Source organism: Camelus ferus, chromosome 9 (genome assembly GCF_009834535.1).
Source record: "Camelus ferus isolate YT-003-E chromosome 9, BCGSAC_Cfer_1.0, whole genome shotgun sequence".
Taxonomy (NCBI): Eukaryota; Metazoa; Chordata; class Mammalia; order Artiodactyla; family Camelidae; genus Camelus; species Camelus ferus.
In genome coordinates, this window is record NC_045704.1 from 20,947,054 (window position 1) to 20,960,089 (window position 13,036).

Genomic DNA, 13,036 nt, shown 5'->3' on the forward strand with positions numbered 1-13,036 from the left:
TGCAGGTAATGCCTGAAAATTTTCTTATGATTGGTCTGAAATTTTACTCCTATAATTTGTTAAGCTGGTCAGCAACTATTTAATTTTTGTTTTTATTTAATGAACTGTGAATTCAGGAAACATATTTTTTGTGTGTGTTCAATCAAGATATTCTTAGGACCAAATGAATAGCATGTACGTGTAAAATGAAAAGTTAATTTAGTGTTTTATTCCTTTGTTGAAATAGCCAGAGATCCCAGAATCTTTTTTTTTAAGTGAAAGACTTCACAGAGCTTTCTTTAAACAGGTTCAATATTGGATTGGCAGTTGTACAATATTGTGTTACTTCTGCAACAATGATGCATGTGTTGCATCTAATGGGAGACGGGGGTGGATAGTAGGTGAGGATGACTGCAAGTGAAATCCTGCACCTCTTTTCCTCCATCAGGGTTGATTAGCTCTTGAGTTACAAAAGTGCTTTGTAGCCAGGTCTCTCTGGTGGCAATGTGTCGAGCTTTCCCTCTTCCTTACTCCCACATCCAGTCACTTGTGAGTTCTTGTCAATTCTACCTCAGTATCTCATCAATTTTTTTCTTCTCTCATTCATACTGCAACTGCCACAGCTGACTTAGTTCTGATCCAAGTTATTTCTTGCATGGACTTTTGCAGTACTCTCTTCCTGTCTTCAGTTTCATTCTTCAACTCATTGTCTGCACTGCTGCCAATGTGATTTTTAAAAAATTGATATGATAATTATATTGTTCTGTATTTTTTTCTTATGACAGTATTGCATAGTAGTTAAAATTGCTGGCTTTGGATTCAGATTGCCTGAGTTTCTTAACCTTTCTGTGCCTCCAGCTTCTTTAAATGGGAATTATTCCATGATGATTGCAAACTGCTTTGCATATATAGTCTCTATAAATATTAGCTATTTTCCATAGCACTTTGTATGCTTGAAATTATTATTTATATGTATTTATGTCTATCTTCTGTGCTAAACTGTAAGCTTCATGAGGGCAGAAACCACATCAGTTATGTTCACATTGTATCTCAAGTGCCATAACAAGGTGTCCAATAAGGGCATTCACAAAGATTTGTGGTTGACTACTTCATATTTTTCAGTGACTCTCCTTAATCTCTGAGATGAAACCCACCTTATATACATGACTTTCCAAATCTACATTTGTTTTCATTCTACAATACCCAGCTACTTGCCATACATGATTCTACTGTGGTGTTTCATTTCTCCATGCATGCATTTATTTGCACATGCTCTTCCTTTGGAATAACATACTGTTTCCCATTTTGGCCACGTGCTTATCCTTTGAGTCCTAGATTTTGCTCCTTTGTGACCCCTTGGCAGCCTATTCCCCACTTCAGGCAGAGCTGGTTCTCTTCTATGTGCCACTATAGTATATTGTACATATTTTAATTTTAACACCTATAATGCTATATTAAAATGATTAATATTAATTCAATAGCTACTTTTATCAGATGCCTGCCCTATTATTACGTCCTCTACATATGTGTGTGTATACATACATATGTGTATAAACATATATATATATATATATGTTTATGTGAATTTAATTCTCAAAACAGTCCTGGAAAATACCTATTATTTTTCCAATTTTATGGATGAGGAAATGGAAGATCAGCTATTTAAAAAAAATATATAGGTTATATCTTAATTAGGAATTTGGACTGATGAGTTGCTGATGCAAGAGTACCCTGAGGCAAGGGCTGTGGCTACTCACATCTTATTGGTACGGCTGCTCTTTGTAGTTTAAGTTCATGCATAATATATTTGTGTTATAGAGCATCTCTTACAGTGACAGTTTTTATCACCGTATCACGCCCAAAAGAAAGATTTAGATTCATTCTTCCATTGCTTGCCAGGTACTCCGTGTTCCTTTGGGAATGGAAGATTCAGGCACAGCCTAGTTACTCGTGATGCTCTTCCTAGTGTCAGAAAACTTTCTTGGATAATTAGATTAAACTTTAATTTGTTTTATATTTTACTTCATTTATTTCATTTACTCATTATAAGCAGTTCTAATTAAAAACGAATAGGAGTTCAATTAAAATTGATGATTTTAATTCTTATTTAGGGAACTTCTATTATCACAAATACTAAAATCAACTACTACTATTTTTAGAATCAAATAAAAACTCTGTACATGCCATAATGACTTAGTTATGTGCTTTAGTTTCTATAATAGTTTTTCATTTGTGATAGATGCATTTTGGAAAAAGGGTGTAAAGAATTCAGAGTAGGTGGTTCTACAAATTGACGAGTGATTATTCTCAATTCACCATTGTCAAGTATTTTTGTCACTTATCTAGATTTGAAAGAATGAATGAACACATGATGCTTTTAAAAACTGCATCTCTCTCTCTCTGACATAAAAACAGAGAGCTTTACAAATACTATTCAGCTAAATCCATATAAACCCTTCCTCAAAATCAAAACACCAAGTTAAACATTGGATTATTTTCTTGATAGAAAGTTTTTCAGTGTATATAAATGTATAATTTAAAAAAAACTGTCGATTTTTGGCCTTCCCTTCCAATCACCCCTACCATCCTTCTGTTTCTACATTTGTCCTTCTTTCCTTATTTCTTTATTCTTGTTTTTTCCTTTTCCTTTTCCTCTGCTCTCTTTCTTTTCCCCTTTCCTGTTCTTGTCTTTCTTTCCCCTCCTTTAAAAAATTTCCATTAATTCCCAGAAAGGAAAATGAAATGTGGAAGTTTTAATTTCCAGTAAATGTTGGGCTAAGAAATGGCACAACTTGGGCCAAGGTTCTAGGAGTCCCAAGCATTCCCAGAGTAGTGATTGCCTATCTTTTAAAGTATGGTTATGCTTTTAATATCTGCTAGTTGAGAAAACATAATAAATGAATCATTTTATTACCATTGCCTTCTATACATTTGAAAAATAAGATATAAATGGTCAGTACATGTTTTTAATTTAAACTAGAATGATTGCTTGTTGTGGTTTCTTGAGGTGACTCCATGATTCCAGAGGTTTATGAGCTGCTGGTTATATCCTACTTTCAGAGAATTTTGGGAACTTACTTTCTGACTCATCTCGTTCTGCTTTTAAAAAGGCATGTAGGACTTAAACCAAACCAGGAATAGAGTGTATTAGAAAACATGATTTGGTTCCACGTGTGCCATGTGAAATATCAAAACAGCAGAACATCTTCCTTCAGCTGGTCCTTCAGAACACAATCCCGTTTAGGTCTCATGTTCAGGACTCCACAATTAGAATGTATTTTATTGAATTCCTTCACACATTTAGCTTCACATATTTTACAGGTGTTGTGAGCATGAAGATCGAGGAAATTTGATCCTTCTTGAGTTTTACAACTAAAAAAGAGCCCTAGGAAAATATTATGAGGTCTAATAATACATGTCAATCACATATTATAATTCATAACTGGGAAGATTATCCTCTGAGAATGCACACTCTTCTGCATGTTGTGGAGGTGAGAGTCAGTGGTGGAGGGAGGGCATGGAGTGGTTATGGAGTGAAGAAACTGGAAGGGAAGTTGGAAGGGAAAGCCTGCCTCTGAAGTGAACTCATTTTAACTTTCTTCAACTCTTACTAATAAAGAGCTAATCTGGATTTTTCTCTAGGTGGGAGAGAAAAGATGAGGTGAGCTACTTTCTTTTCCTTTTATCAAATTCAAGGAGGTTTGGAGTGAGAGACAGAGGTGAAAGGACCAGCAGCAGCAACCAACCTCAAATAGAGCAGTTATGATCCAAGAAATACTGTTATCTCCTTGTTTGGTTGGCACATAATACCCTATATTTTCTCTTCTAGAGAAGGTATACATAAATAATTTGTAAAGATAACCTTGTTTAAATGTTTATGCCAGTAAACTTTAAAGCATCTTTATTTGAAATGTTTCTGACAGTAAAATTTAAAACATCTTTCCAGAGTTTTAAATTTTGGGCATGTTATGGTCAGTTACAATTAAATTTATTTCTAATTTGGAAAGAATGTTTGAATCGGTCTTCCTCTTCCAGCTATTTTTGTATTATTATTCCAATGTCAGCATCCAAATAAGCAAATGTGATTTGAAAATCAGTCTATCAGTAGGGTGTTACCACAGTTGATTGCATACTTTTTTTAATGCAATTGAGGTTAACATGTTAATAAGCTTAAAACAGACTCTTATAACTATAAGATGTATTTTGAAAGCCTCATAGTAATCACAAAGCAAAGGCCTAAAACAGATAAATAAATGATAAAGAAAAAAAGAGTCAAAGCATACCACTACAAAAAAATCATCCATTCACAAGACCTCAGGAGAGGAAAATGGAACAAAGGAGTTACAAAATAATCAGAAAGCAGTTAACAAAATGGTGATAGTCAGTCTTTATCTAATATTAATTACTCTTAATGTAAAAGGTTTAAATTCTGCAATTAAAAGACAGAGTGGCTGAATGGATTAAAAAAAAGACCCAGCTATATGCTGCCTATGATTTAAGGATACTCACAGGCTGAAGAGAAGGGAAGGAAAAAGATACCATGCAAATGGAAACTTAAAAGGCAGGAATAGCTATACTTATATCAGATAAAATAGACTTTATGTCAAAAACTAACAAGAGAGAAAGCTGCTATGTATAAAGGTCGTGATATATATAAAGGGGTCAATTCATCAAGAAGACATAACAACTGTAAATATATATATATATATACGCAATATTGGAGTACCTAAATATATTAAACAAATATTAATAGATCTGAAGGCAAGACTAGACAGCAGTGCAATAATAATAGGGGACTTTATAACACTTTAAACAATGGTTAGATAATCAAGACAGGAAATCAATAAGGAAACACTAGACTTGAATTACACCTTAGACCAAATGGGCCTAACAGACATATATAGAACATTCCATCCAGCAGAAGCAGAGTACACATTCTCTCAGGCACACATGGAACGTTCTCCAGGGTAGATCATATATTAGATTACAAAACTAATCAACAAATTTAAGAAGATTGAAATCATATCAAGTGTCTTTTCTCACAACAATGGTATTAAACTAGAAATCAGTAACAATGGAAGAGCTAAAAAAGTCACAAATATGTGGAAAGTAAATAACACCTTCTGAATAACCAATAATAGGTCAAAGAAGAAATCAAAAGGGAAATCAGAAAATATCTGAGATAAGTGAAAATTCAACATATCAAAACTTATGGAATGCAACAAAATCAGTTGTAAGAGGAAAGTTTATACAGATGTACAGATAGTTTATACCTGCATTAAGAAAAAAGAAAGATAGCAAACAACCTAATTTTGTATCTTGAACTAGAAAAGGAAGAATAAACTGAACTCAAATTTGGCAGAAGGAAAAAACATAATCAAGATTAGAATAGAAATAAATGAACTAGAGACTAAAAAAGCAATAGAAAAGGTTAATGAAGCTGAGAGCTGGTTCTTTGAAAAGATAAACAAAATTGACAAACCTTTAGCTAAATTTACCAAGAGGAAAATAGCAAGGACCCAAATAAATAAAATCAGAAATCAAAGAGGATATGTTACAACTGATACCACAGAAATACATATGATCATAAGGGACTACTGTAAACAATTAACTATATGACAACAAATTGTACACCCTAGAAGAAATGGATAAATTCCTAGACACATATAACTTACCAACCTGCCACATCTGAATCATGAAGAAATAGAAAATCTGAACAGATCTATTACTAGTAAGGATTTAATCAATAATCAAAAACAATCCAACAAATAAAACTTCAGGACTGGATGCCTTCACAGGTGAATTCTGCCAAACATTTAAAGAATTAACACTAAATCATCCCAAACTCCTCCAACAAATTGAAGAAGAAGTATTTTCAAACTCATTTTATGAGGCCAGCATTATCCTAATACCAAAGCCAGAGAAAGGATACTACAAGAAAAGAAAATGACAGGTCAACATTCCTGATAAACATAGATGCAAAAATCCTCAACAAAAAAAAATCCTGTGCTCTTGAATTCAGTTTCAGGAGCATAGGATCAGACACCATCATCAAGTGGGATTTATCCCTGGGATGCTAGGATGATTCAACATATACAAATCAATAAATGTGATATACCACATTAACAGAATGATAAAAATTATATGAATATTTAATAAATACAGAAAAGGCATTGATAGAATCAGCATCCTTGCATGATTAAAAACCCTCAACAAATTTAGGTATAGAAGGATTGCACCTCAACATAATGAAGGTCATATATGAAAACCCCACAATTAATATTATATAATAGTATCACTGTAACATCTATCAATAGCCTCAATGATGGAAGTTAAAAGCCTTTCCTCTAAGATCAGGAATAAGACAAGAATGCTCACTCTTGCTACTTTTATTCAACATAGTACTGGAAGTCTTAGCAATGATATTAGGCAAGAAAAAGGAATAAAGGACATCCAAATCAGAAAGAGTAAAATTGTCTCTCTTTGCCAATGCCATGATCTTATATACAGAAAACCCTGAAGATTCCACCAAATAATTGTTAGAATTAATAGATAAATTCAGTAAAGTTTCAGGATATAAAATCAATATACATAAGTCAGTTGAGTTTAAGATTAATGTAAATGAGATAAAGAAAGCAATCTCATTAACAATAGCATCAAAAACTGTAAAATACTTAGGAATAAATTTAACCAAAGAGGTAAAAGGCCTGTACACCAAAAACTATAAGATAATGATGAATGAAATTGAAGAAAACACAAATAATTGGAAAAATATCCTGTGTTCTTGAATTGGAAGAATTAATATTGTGAAAAATATCCATACTGCCTAAAGCAATGTACAGGTTCAGTGCAATTCCTACCAAAATTTCAGTGGCACACTTCACAGAAATAGAAAAAACTATTTTAAAATTTGTGTGGAACCACAAATGACCCTGAATAGCCAAGGCAATTTTGAGAAAGAAAACAAAGCTGGAGGTATCACACTTCCTGATTTAAAACTATGTTACAAAGGTATAGTAATCAAAACAGCATGGTACTGTCATTAAAAACAGGTACAGGTACATAGACCAGTGAATGGAGCAGAAATCCTAGAAATAAACCCACTCATATATGGTCGACTAATTTCTGACAGTGTTGTCAAGGACACAAAGTGGAGGAGGTGAGTCTCTAATAAATAGTACTGAGAAAGTTGGACAACTACAGACAAAAGAATGAAACTGAATCCCTATCTTATACCACTCATAAAAATTAACTAAAAATGGATTAAGGACTTAAATTTTAAGACCTGAAACCCTAAAACTCCTAGAAGAAAACTTAAGGGGAAATCTCCTTGGCATTGCTTTTGGCAATGATTTCTTGGAGAAGACATCAAAAGCACCGACAGTGAAAACTAAAGCAAACAAGTGGAACTACATCAAACTAAAGAACTGGTGCACAGCAAAGAAAACTAATTTAAAATGCAGCCTATGGAATGGGAGAAAATATCTGCAAACCGTATATCTGATAAGGGCTTAATATCCAAAATATACATGGAACTCATACTACTCAGTAGCAAAAAAGCAAATCATCCAATCAAAAAGTGGGCACAGGACATCAATAGTAATTTTTTCAAAGAAGACATCCAGATGGCCAAAAGGTAAATTAAAAGGTGCTTAGCATCGCTAATGATTAGAGAAATACAAGTCAAAACCATGAGATGTTTCACCTCATGCCTAGAAGAATGGCTATTATCAAAAAACACAAGAGGTAACAAATGTTGGTAAGAATATATAGAAAAGGGAATTCTTATGCACTGTTGATGAGAATATAAATTGGTATAGCCATTATGGAAAACATTACAGTAGTTCCTCAAAATTAGAACTACCACATGGTCCAGCAGTCTCACACCTGGATATATATGCATAGAAAATTAAATCAGTATCTCAGATAGATATCTACACCCCCATATTCTTTGCAGCATTATTCAAAATAGACAAGATATGGAAACAACCTAAAATTCTTTGGTGGATAAATGGATGTGATGGAATACTATTCAGCCATAACAAAGAAAGAAATCCTCCCATTTGAAACAACATGGATGAATCTGGAGGGCTTTATGTTAAGTGAAATAAGCCAGAGAGGAAAAGACAAATACTGTATGGTATCATTTATATGTGGAATCTTTAAAAAAAATAATTCTCTCTGTTTCATAGAAACAGAGAATAGAGTGGTGGTTGCCAGGACCTGGGGGGAGGGAGAAATGGGGATATATAGGACAAAGTGTACAAAGTTTCAGTTATAAGAAGAATGAGCTCCAATGATTTAATATTCAGCATGGCGACTGTAGTTAATAATGCGTCTTTGTATACTTGAAAGATGCTGAGAGTAGATCTTAAATGTTCTCAAGAAAAAAAAAGATACCTAGCTAATTACTGATTTTGACCACCATTCTCAACATTTTTTTAACCTATCATTGGTTGTTAAGAGGTTAAGTGAAGTTCCTTTAAATGGATTCCTCTTACTTTCAATAAGAGGGTAGGGAAAAGTGATGAATTCTGAAAATAATATTTGGATTATAGCTACTTTTGGTGCTAAGGACATTTCTGGAGTTTTTGTTTCTCTATGTAACTTTTAACTCAGTTACCATTCAGTGATGAATTTTTACTATTTTAATATTGAGTCAGATAACAACTCTCCTCTGCTGCTTTATTTTGTTACATGGTCTGTTGCACATCAGTAAACTTAGAATTTTTGAATTTGGTGCTGTTGAATTCTTATGGCACTCAGATGGTTGCTAGCCAATTCAAAGACATTTTTCTGTACCTAGGCTCCTTAGACGAGGCATCTCATTGGAGGCATTTTAAGTGCTTTGTACTTAAAATGAGTGCCAATCCCCAGTATATATCTAACAAATATTGGCTGAATGAATAAATGAATGGCTTGAATGAATGAAATGTTTATATAAACCAAACTTGGCAATTTTCCAAGAAAATTACCAATTCAAAGAACCTCTCAGTTGCTATGTGAGTTTGTGGAATTTGCAAGGAAAACCAAGGAAGAAGAGGCAGCAGCTGTGGATAGCATAAAACAACGTAGGTCACACTTAGTGTAACTAATTCACAGATGTGGACAAATATTGGCAGTAGACCTGGTGAATCTTCATTTCATTAAACAGTATCAGAAGCTTGATAGAAGACATCAGATGGAACAAAATAAAATTTCAAAATCTGGCAAGTACAAAAGGTGACCATTAATTTCATGGAAATATATAACCATGAATTAAAATCATAGCCTTTAAAAAAAATCTAAAAACAAAAATTAAGTTATACCAACAAATAGAAACCTCAGTATTTTCTGAGTGACTGAATTCCTTGGGGAGAGCTGGATTGAGAATGAGATTTCTCCATATAATTCTTAATCTCCTTTTTCTCTGCTGACAGATAAGTGAATGGGGTATATGGGGATAGTTAATGCTAGGGGGGGGAAAACATTTATTAGAATGCAGTGTTAACAGAAATTTTGGGATTGACATTTACATAAGCTCTCACTCACTTCTCTCTATTCAGATAATGTTTTCCTTCATTTGATTTGAAGTGTTTTAGAGATAGACAAGATTTTCCTTAAGACTAATACTATAAAAGTTCACAGAAGAAAAATTACTTCATTTGTTTTAAGTCAATAACTCTTATATGTCCTCTTTCTGTCTCTTTTCCTTTCTTTCTTTCCCTCTTTTCTTTCTTTCCCCACAGTTTTTATCAATGAAATATGAATTAGCATAAAGTTACTGTCATATGCAGGGAATCTCAGAAAATATATATTATGTGGGCAGTTTTAAGACTCATCCAAACAAATATGTATAGTGGGTTTGCACATTGTTCCCCATTGCATCTCCCAGAATTTAGCCTAGAGTCTCACTTATTATTCCATTGGATTCTCAATTCATGGCCATATCAATTCACATACCAGATCTGGAATTCATAGCCCTGGTCATGTGACAAGTCCCAGGCATAGTTTACAAAACTGAAATAGAGACAAAAGACAAACAGCATCAGACAGTGAGTTCTTACTGCTGTTAAATCAAGTGCAATCATGTCTTCATGGCCCTCAAGGCCATCTTCACTGATTTTACCTAACTTAGTTAATTAACCTTCCATCCAGTACCTTCTCAAGCTGTACGGTCTTTCACATGTCAAAAAAAAAATTTTTTTGTTAATCATTTAAAATTTTTATTTTTCATTTCCCAGAATGGCATTAAATAGCAAAAAAAAAAAAAAAAAAAAAGGCATGACAAGTGGAGATCCTGTGGAAGAAAGGAAAAAGGAAAAGTGTTCTAGGTACCATTAATGGCACTTTTTCTTGCTTTTTGAGCAAGAGGCCCTGTATTTCCATTTTGTACTAGGCCTATGATTACATAGCTGGCACTGCCACTAGATTTCCAGGATAACATTTTCCCAGCTTATGAACCATGGCAGAAGGGGCATCTTCCCATAGCTCCATCAGTAGGTACCAGGGATGTCACTCATTAGCACAGCCTGGGCCACGTGCTCATCTCTGAAACAATCACAGCAGATGGGGAGGCAGGACCTCTCTGATTGGCCAGATCTGGTCATATGTCCATCCCTAAGACTGGGGGATTCATCAGCCTACCTCAGCTCCTTTTGATGCATTCTCCATAGGGAAAAGGAAAAAAAAAAAAAAATTCCAGCTTTTACTGTGTTCGCTCAGCCTACAATATTATTTCACCCTTGTTAAATTTACTCATTTTTCAAATCCCAGTTCAAGACCTATTGTCTCATTGATCATCAACAGAAGCAAGCTATACTTTGCTCTAAAATGGAAGATTTCTATATTATGTCATTTAAGTTAGCCTTTAATCATGCATTCTGCTTGTAAATTACTGCATATGTTTTCAAGCCCATTTTAAATAGATCTTTTTTGGCAGGCCTTTCCCAAATTGCCTACCCCTCATGTGATGTTCTTTAGCAAAGAGTTAATTAAACTTAGTGCATATGATCCTGTTTCATTCTCTACCTGATGTCTATTCATTCTTCAAATTAGGTTAAATATCACTTGCTCTGGAAGACATTTTTTGATCCCAAAGCAATATCCCTTAATATAAGTTCTCCTAACACTGAAAATATTTTCATAGCACGTAAGACTTTATTTAATTGTGTCTATATCCCTCTTTTATATCATGCTCTTCTAGTTGGTCTATATAAGTTGTTCATCAATGTGTCCCCAGTACCAGCCAGAGATATGTTACTTGACACAAAGTGAGTAATCAATAAGTTGTTTGTTTAACAGTTGTTTGAAACTGTGAATCCTCCATCTCCAGTAAGATTAAGTTATTTGAGGGTTTCCTTTATGTTTAGCATCGATGTTTATATATAGGAGACATAATAATTATTTATTCCTTTGTTTCTATGTGACTCTAGCAGGCAAAGTAGGAAGAAAAGAGACAAGAAATGCTAAATACCATTGGAGAAGACTTGATGGGTAGTAAATGCTTCCAGGCTTTTGGAGGCCTAATTCTCCTGTTCTGGATCTCAACAATTTGAACCTTGCCCCATCCATTAGAGTAAGTTATCCTCCCTATCCACATATTCACAGAAATTTCATTCTTTAATTATCCAGGCTTGAGAAAATAAATAAATAACCCCACCCCAACCCCACTAAGCTCATAATAAAAAGGCTCCAGTGGATTGCTCCACTGTGTCATTATCACTCTCAGCCTTTGGAGATAGTAACCACTGAATATCTTTATATGTTCTTCAGTCATTTCTTGGGACTCTGTGCCCCATTTTTCAAGTAAAAGCAGAGATATCCTAGGGCAGAAGCTGCTTTTTCTTTATATGATCTTTTTCTGCCTATCAGCTCCTAAGATAGGAGTACAATAAATATGCTAGAAGTTAAATTCTATAAGTGGTACCTATGTGGGTATAATTCATATCTTAAAATGCGGAAGGTGACATCCAACAAGATCAGGGAAGGTAGGTGGAAACCCAGAGGAATCTGGAAGTATCCACTATTACTTGCTTCCTTGTTTTCTGTCAGCCTGTCTTCATAGAGGCCAAAGGGTAAACCTAAAAGCAGATCTGAATTCTCATTCCACATCTCAAGCTCAGCTTCAGGCGTGCTAGACAGCCCAGTCGTCAGCCCTGATCTAGTGAGAGGCTTGAGATGGAGGGGTGCCCTTGACCCCAACACCATCCTGGATAAATGTTGGAGAGTCACAGATAACAATTACCAGTGAAAAGTTTTCATACTCCTCACAATGAAGGTAGTCACCATCTTGGGATCCTTACCTCTTTGCACCCTAGATCTTTTTTATTCTTGAAGCCAATACTTCTGTACTTAACCTTCTTTCTCTTGGGTTTTTGATTTACTTAACCAGAGATGTATGTTTCTTTTGGCAGGCACAAATGCTATTGGGCCTGCTTTGGTCACTTGGATTCATTAATGCTTTAGTTCTCAGTAAACTTTGAAATAACATCGCACATTTAATTGGCTCCTTGGACATTACCTATCTCAGTCATTGCTTTAGAATTCTCATCCCTGAACCGGACTTTCCCTTAACTACCAGTTTTGCAATTGCTTCTGTATATAAACATGGAAATGTCTTTAAAAGCAGCTTTGTCCACCAAGATACTCAAAAGCAATGCTAGTTCAACTGAAGGGCAAGTAAAGAGGGGTCCAAGAGGGGAATCAGTGTAGTTGTTGGCCAGAAAACCTGTCCCAGGGACACGCTGAAGAGGCTCATCCTAGGTAAGGTCTTCAAGGGTGGAACTGACTCAGGCCATGGCTCCTGTCAGTGAATCCTGTGAATGAGTCATAGGATCATGGGATTTGATGATTCCTTTTTATTAGTGCGTAAGGTAGAGTGTTCAGAGAAGAGGCAGAAAAGATTTTTAAAAACCATAAATAGCTTAGAAACGGTTGATCTATTTCTGGAATAGGACCCTTTCTTCAACTGAAACTGACTTCTAGTTCCATTGTGTATGCAAATGTGTGTGTGGGGTGGGTGGGTGTAAGACTGTGATTCTCAACCTTGGTTTGTGACAGCTTTGACAATCTCCAA

At 34.7% G+C, this 13,036-nt stretch overlaps 1 protein-coding gene across 11 annotated transcripts in view; it reads left to right on the plus strand.

Annotated features, from left to right (window-relative positions):
* LOC116666059 (probable G-protein coupled receptor 158) overlaps positions 1–13,036 on the plus strand; it is a 94,924-nt gene that overhangs the window by 38,831 nt on the left and 43,057 nt on the right. The window contains exon 3 of one of the 11 annotated variants that reach the window (XM_032488106.1): positions 3,622–4,020. The exons of the other annotated variants lie outside the window; for them this stretch is intronic. Coding sequence (XP_032343997.1) covers positions 3,622–3,639 — 18 coding nt within the window. The 3' untranslated portion in view covers positions 3,640–4,020. Of the gene's footprint in view, positions 1–3,621; positions 4,021–13,036 lie in introns of those variants that run through there. 11 annotated transcript variants of the gene reach the window in all.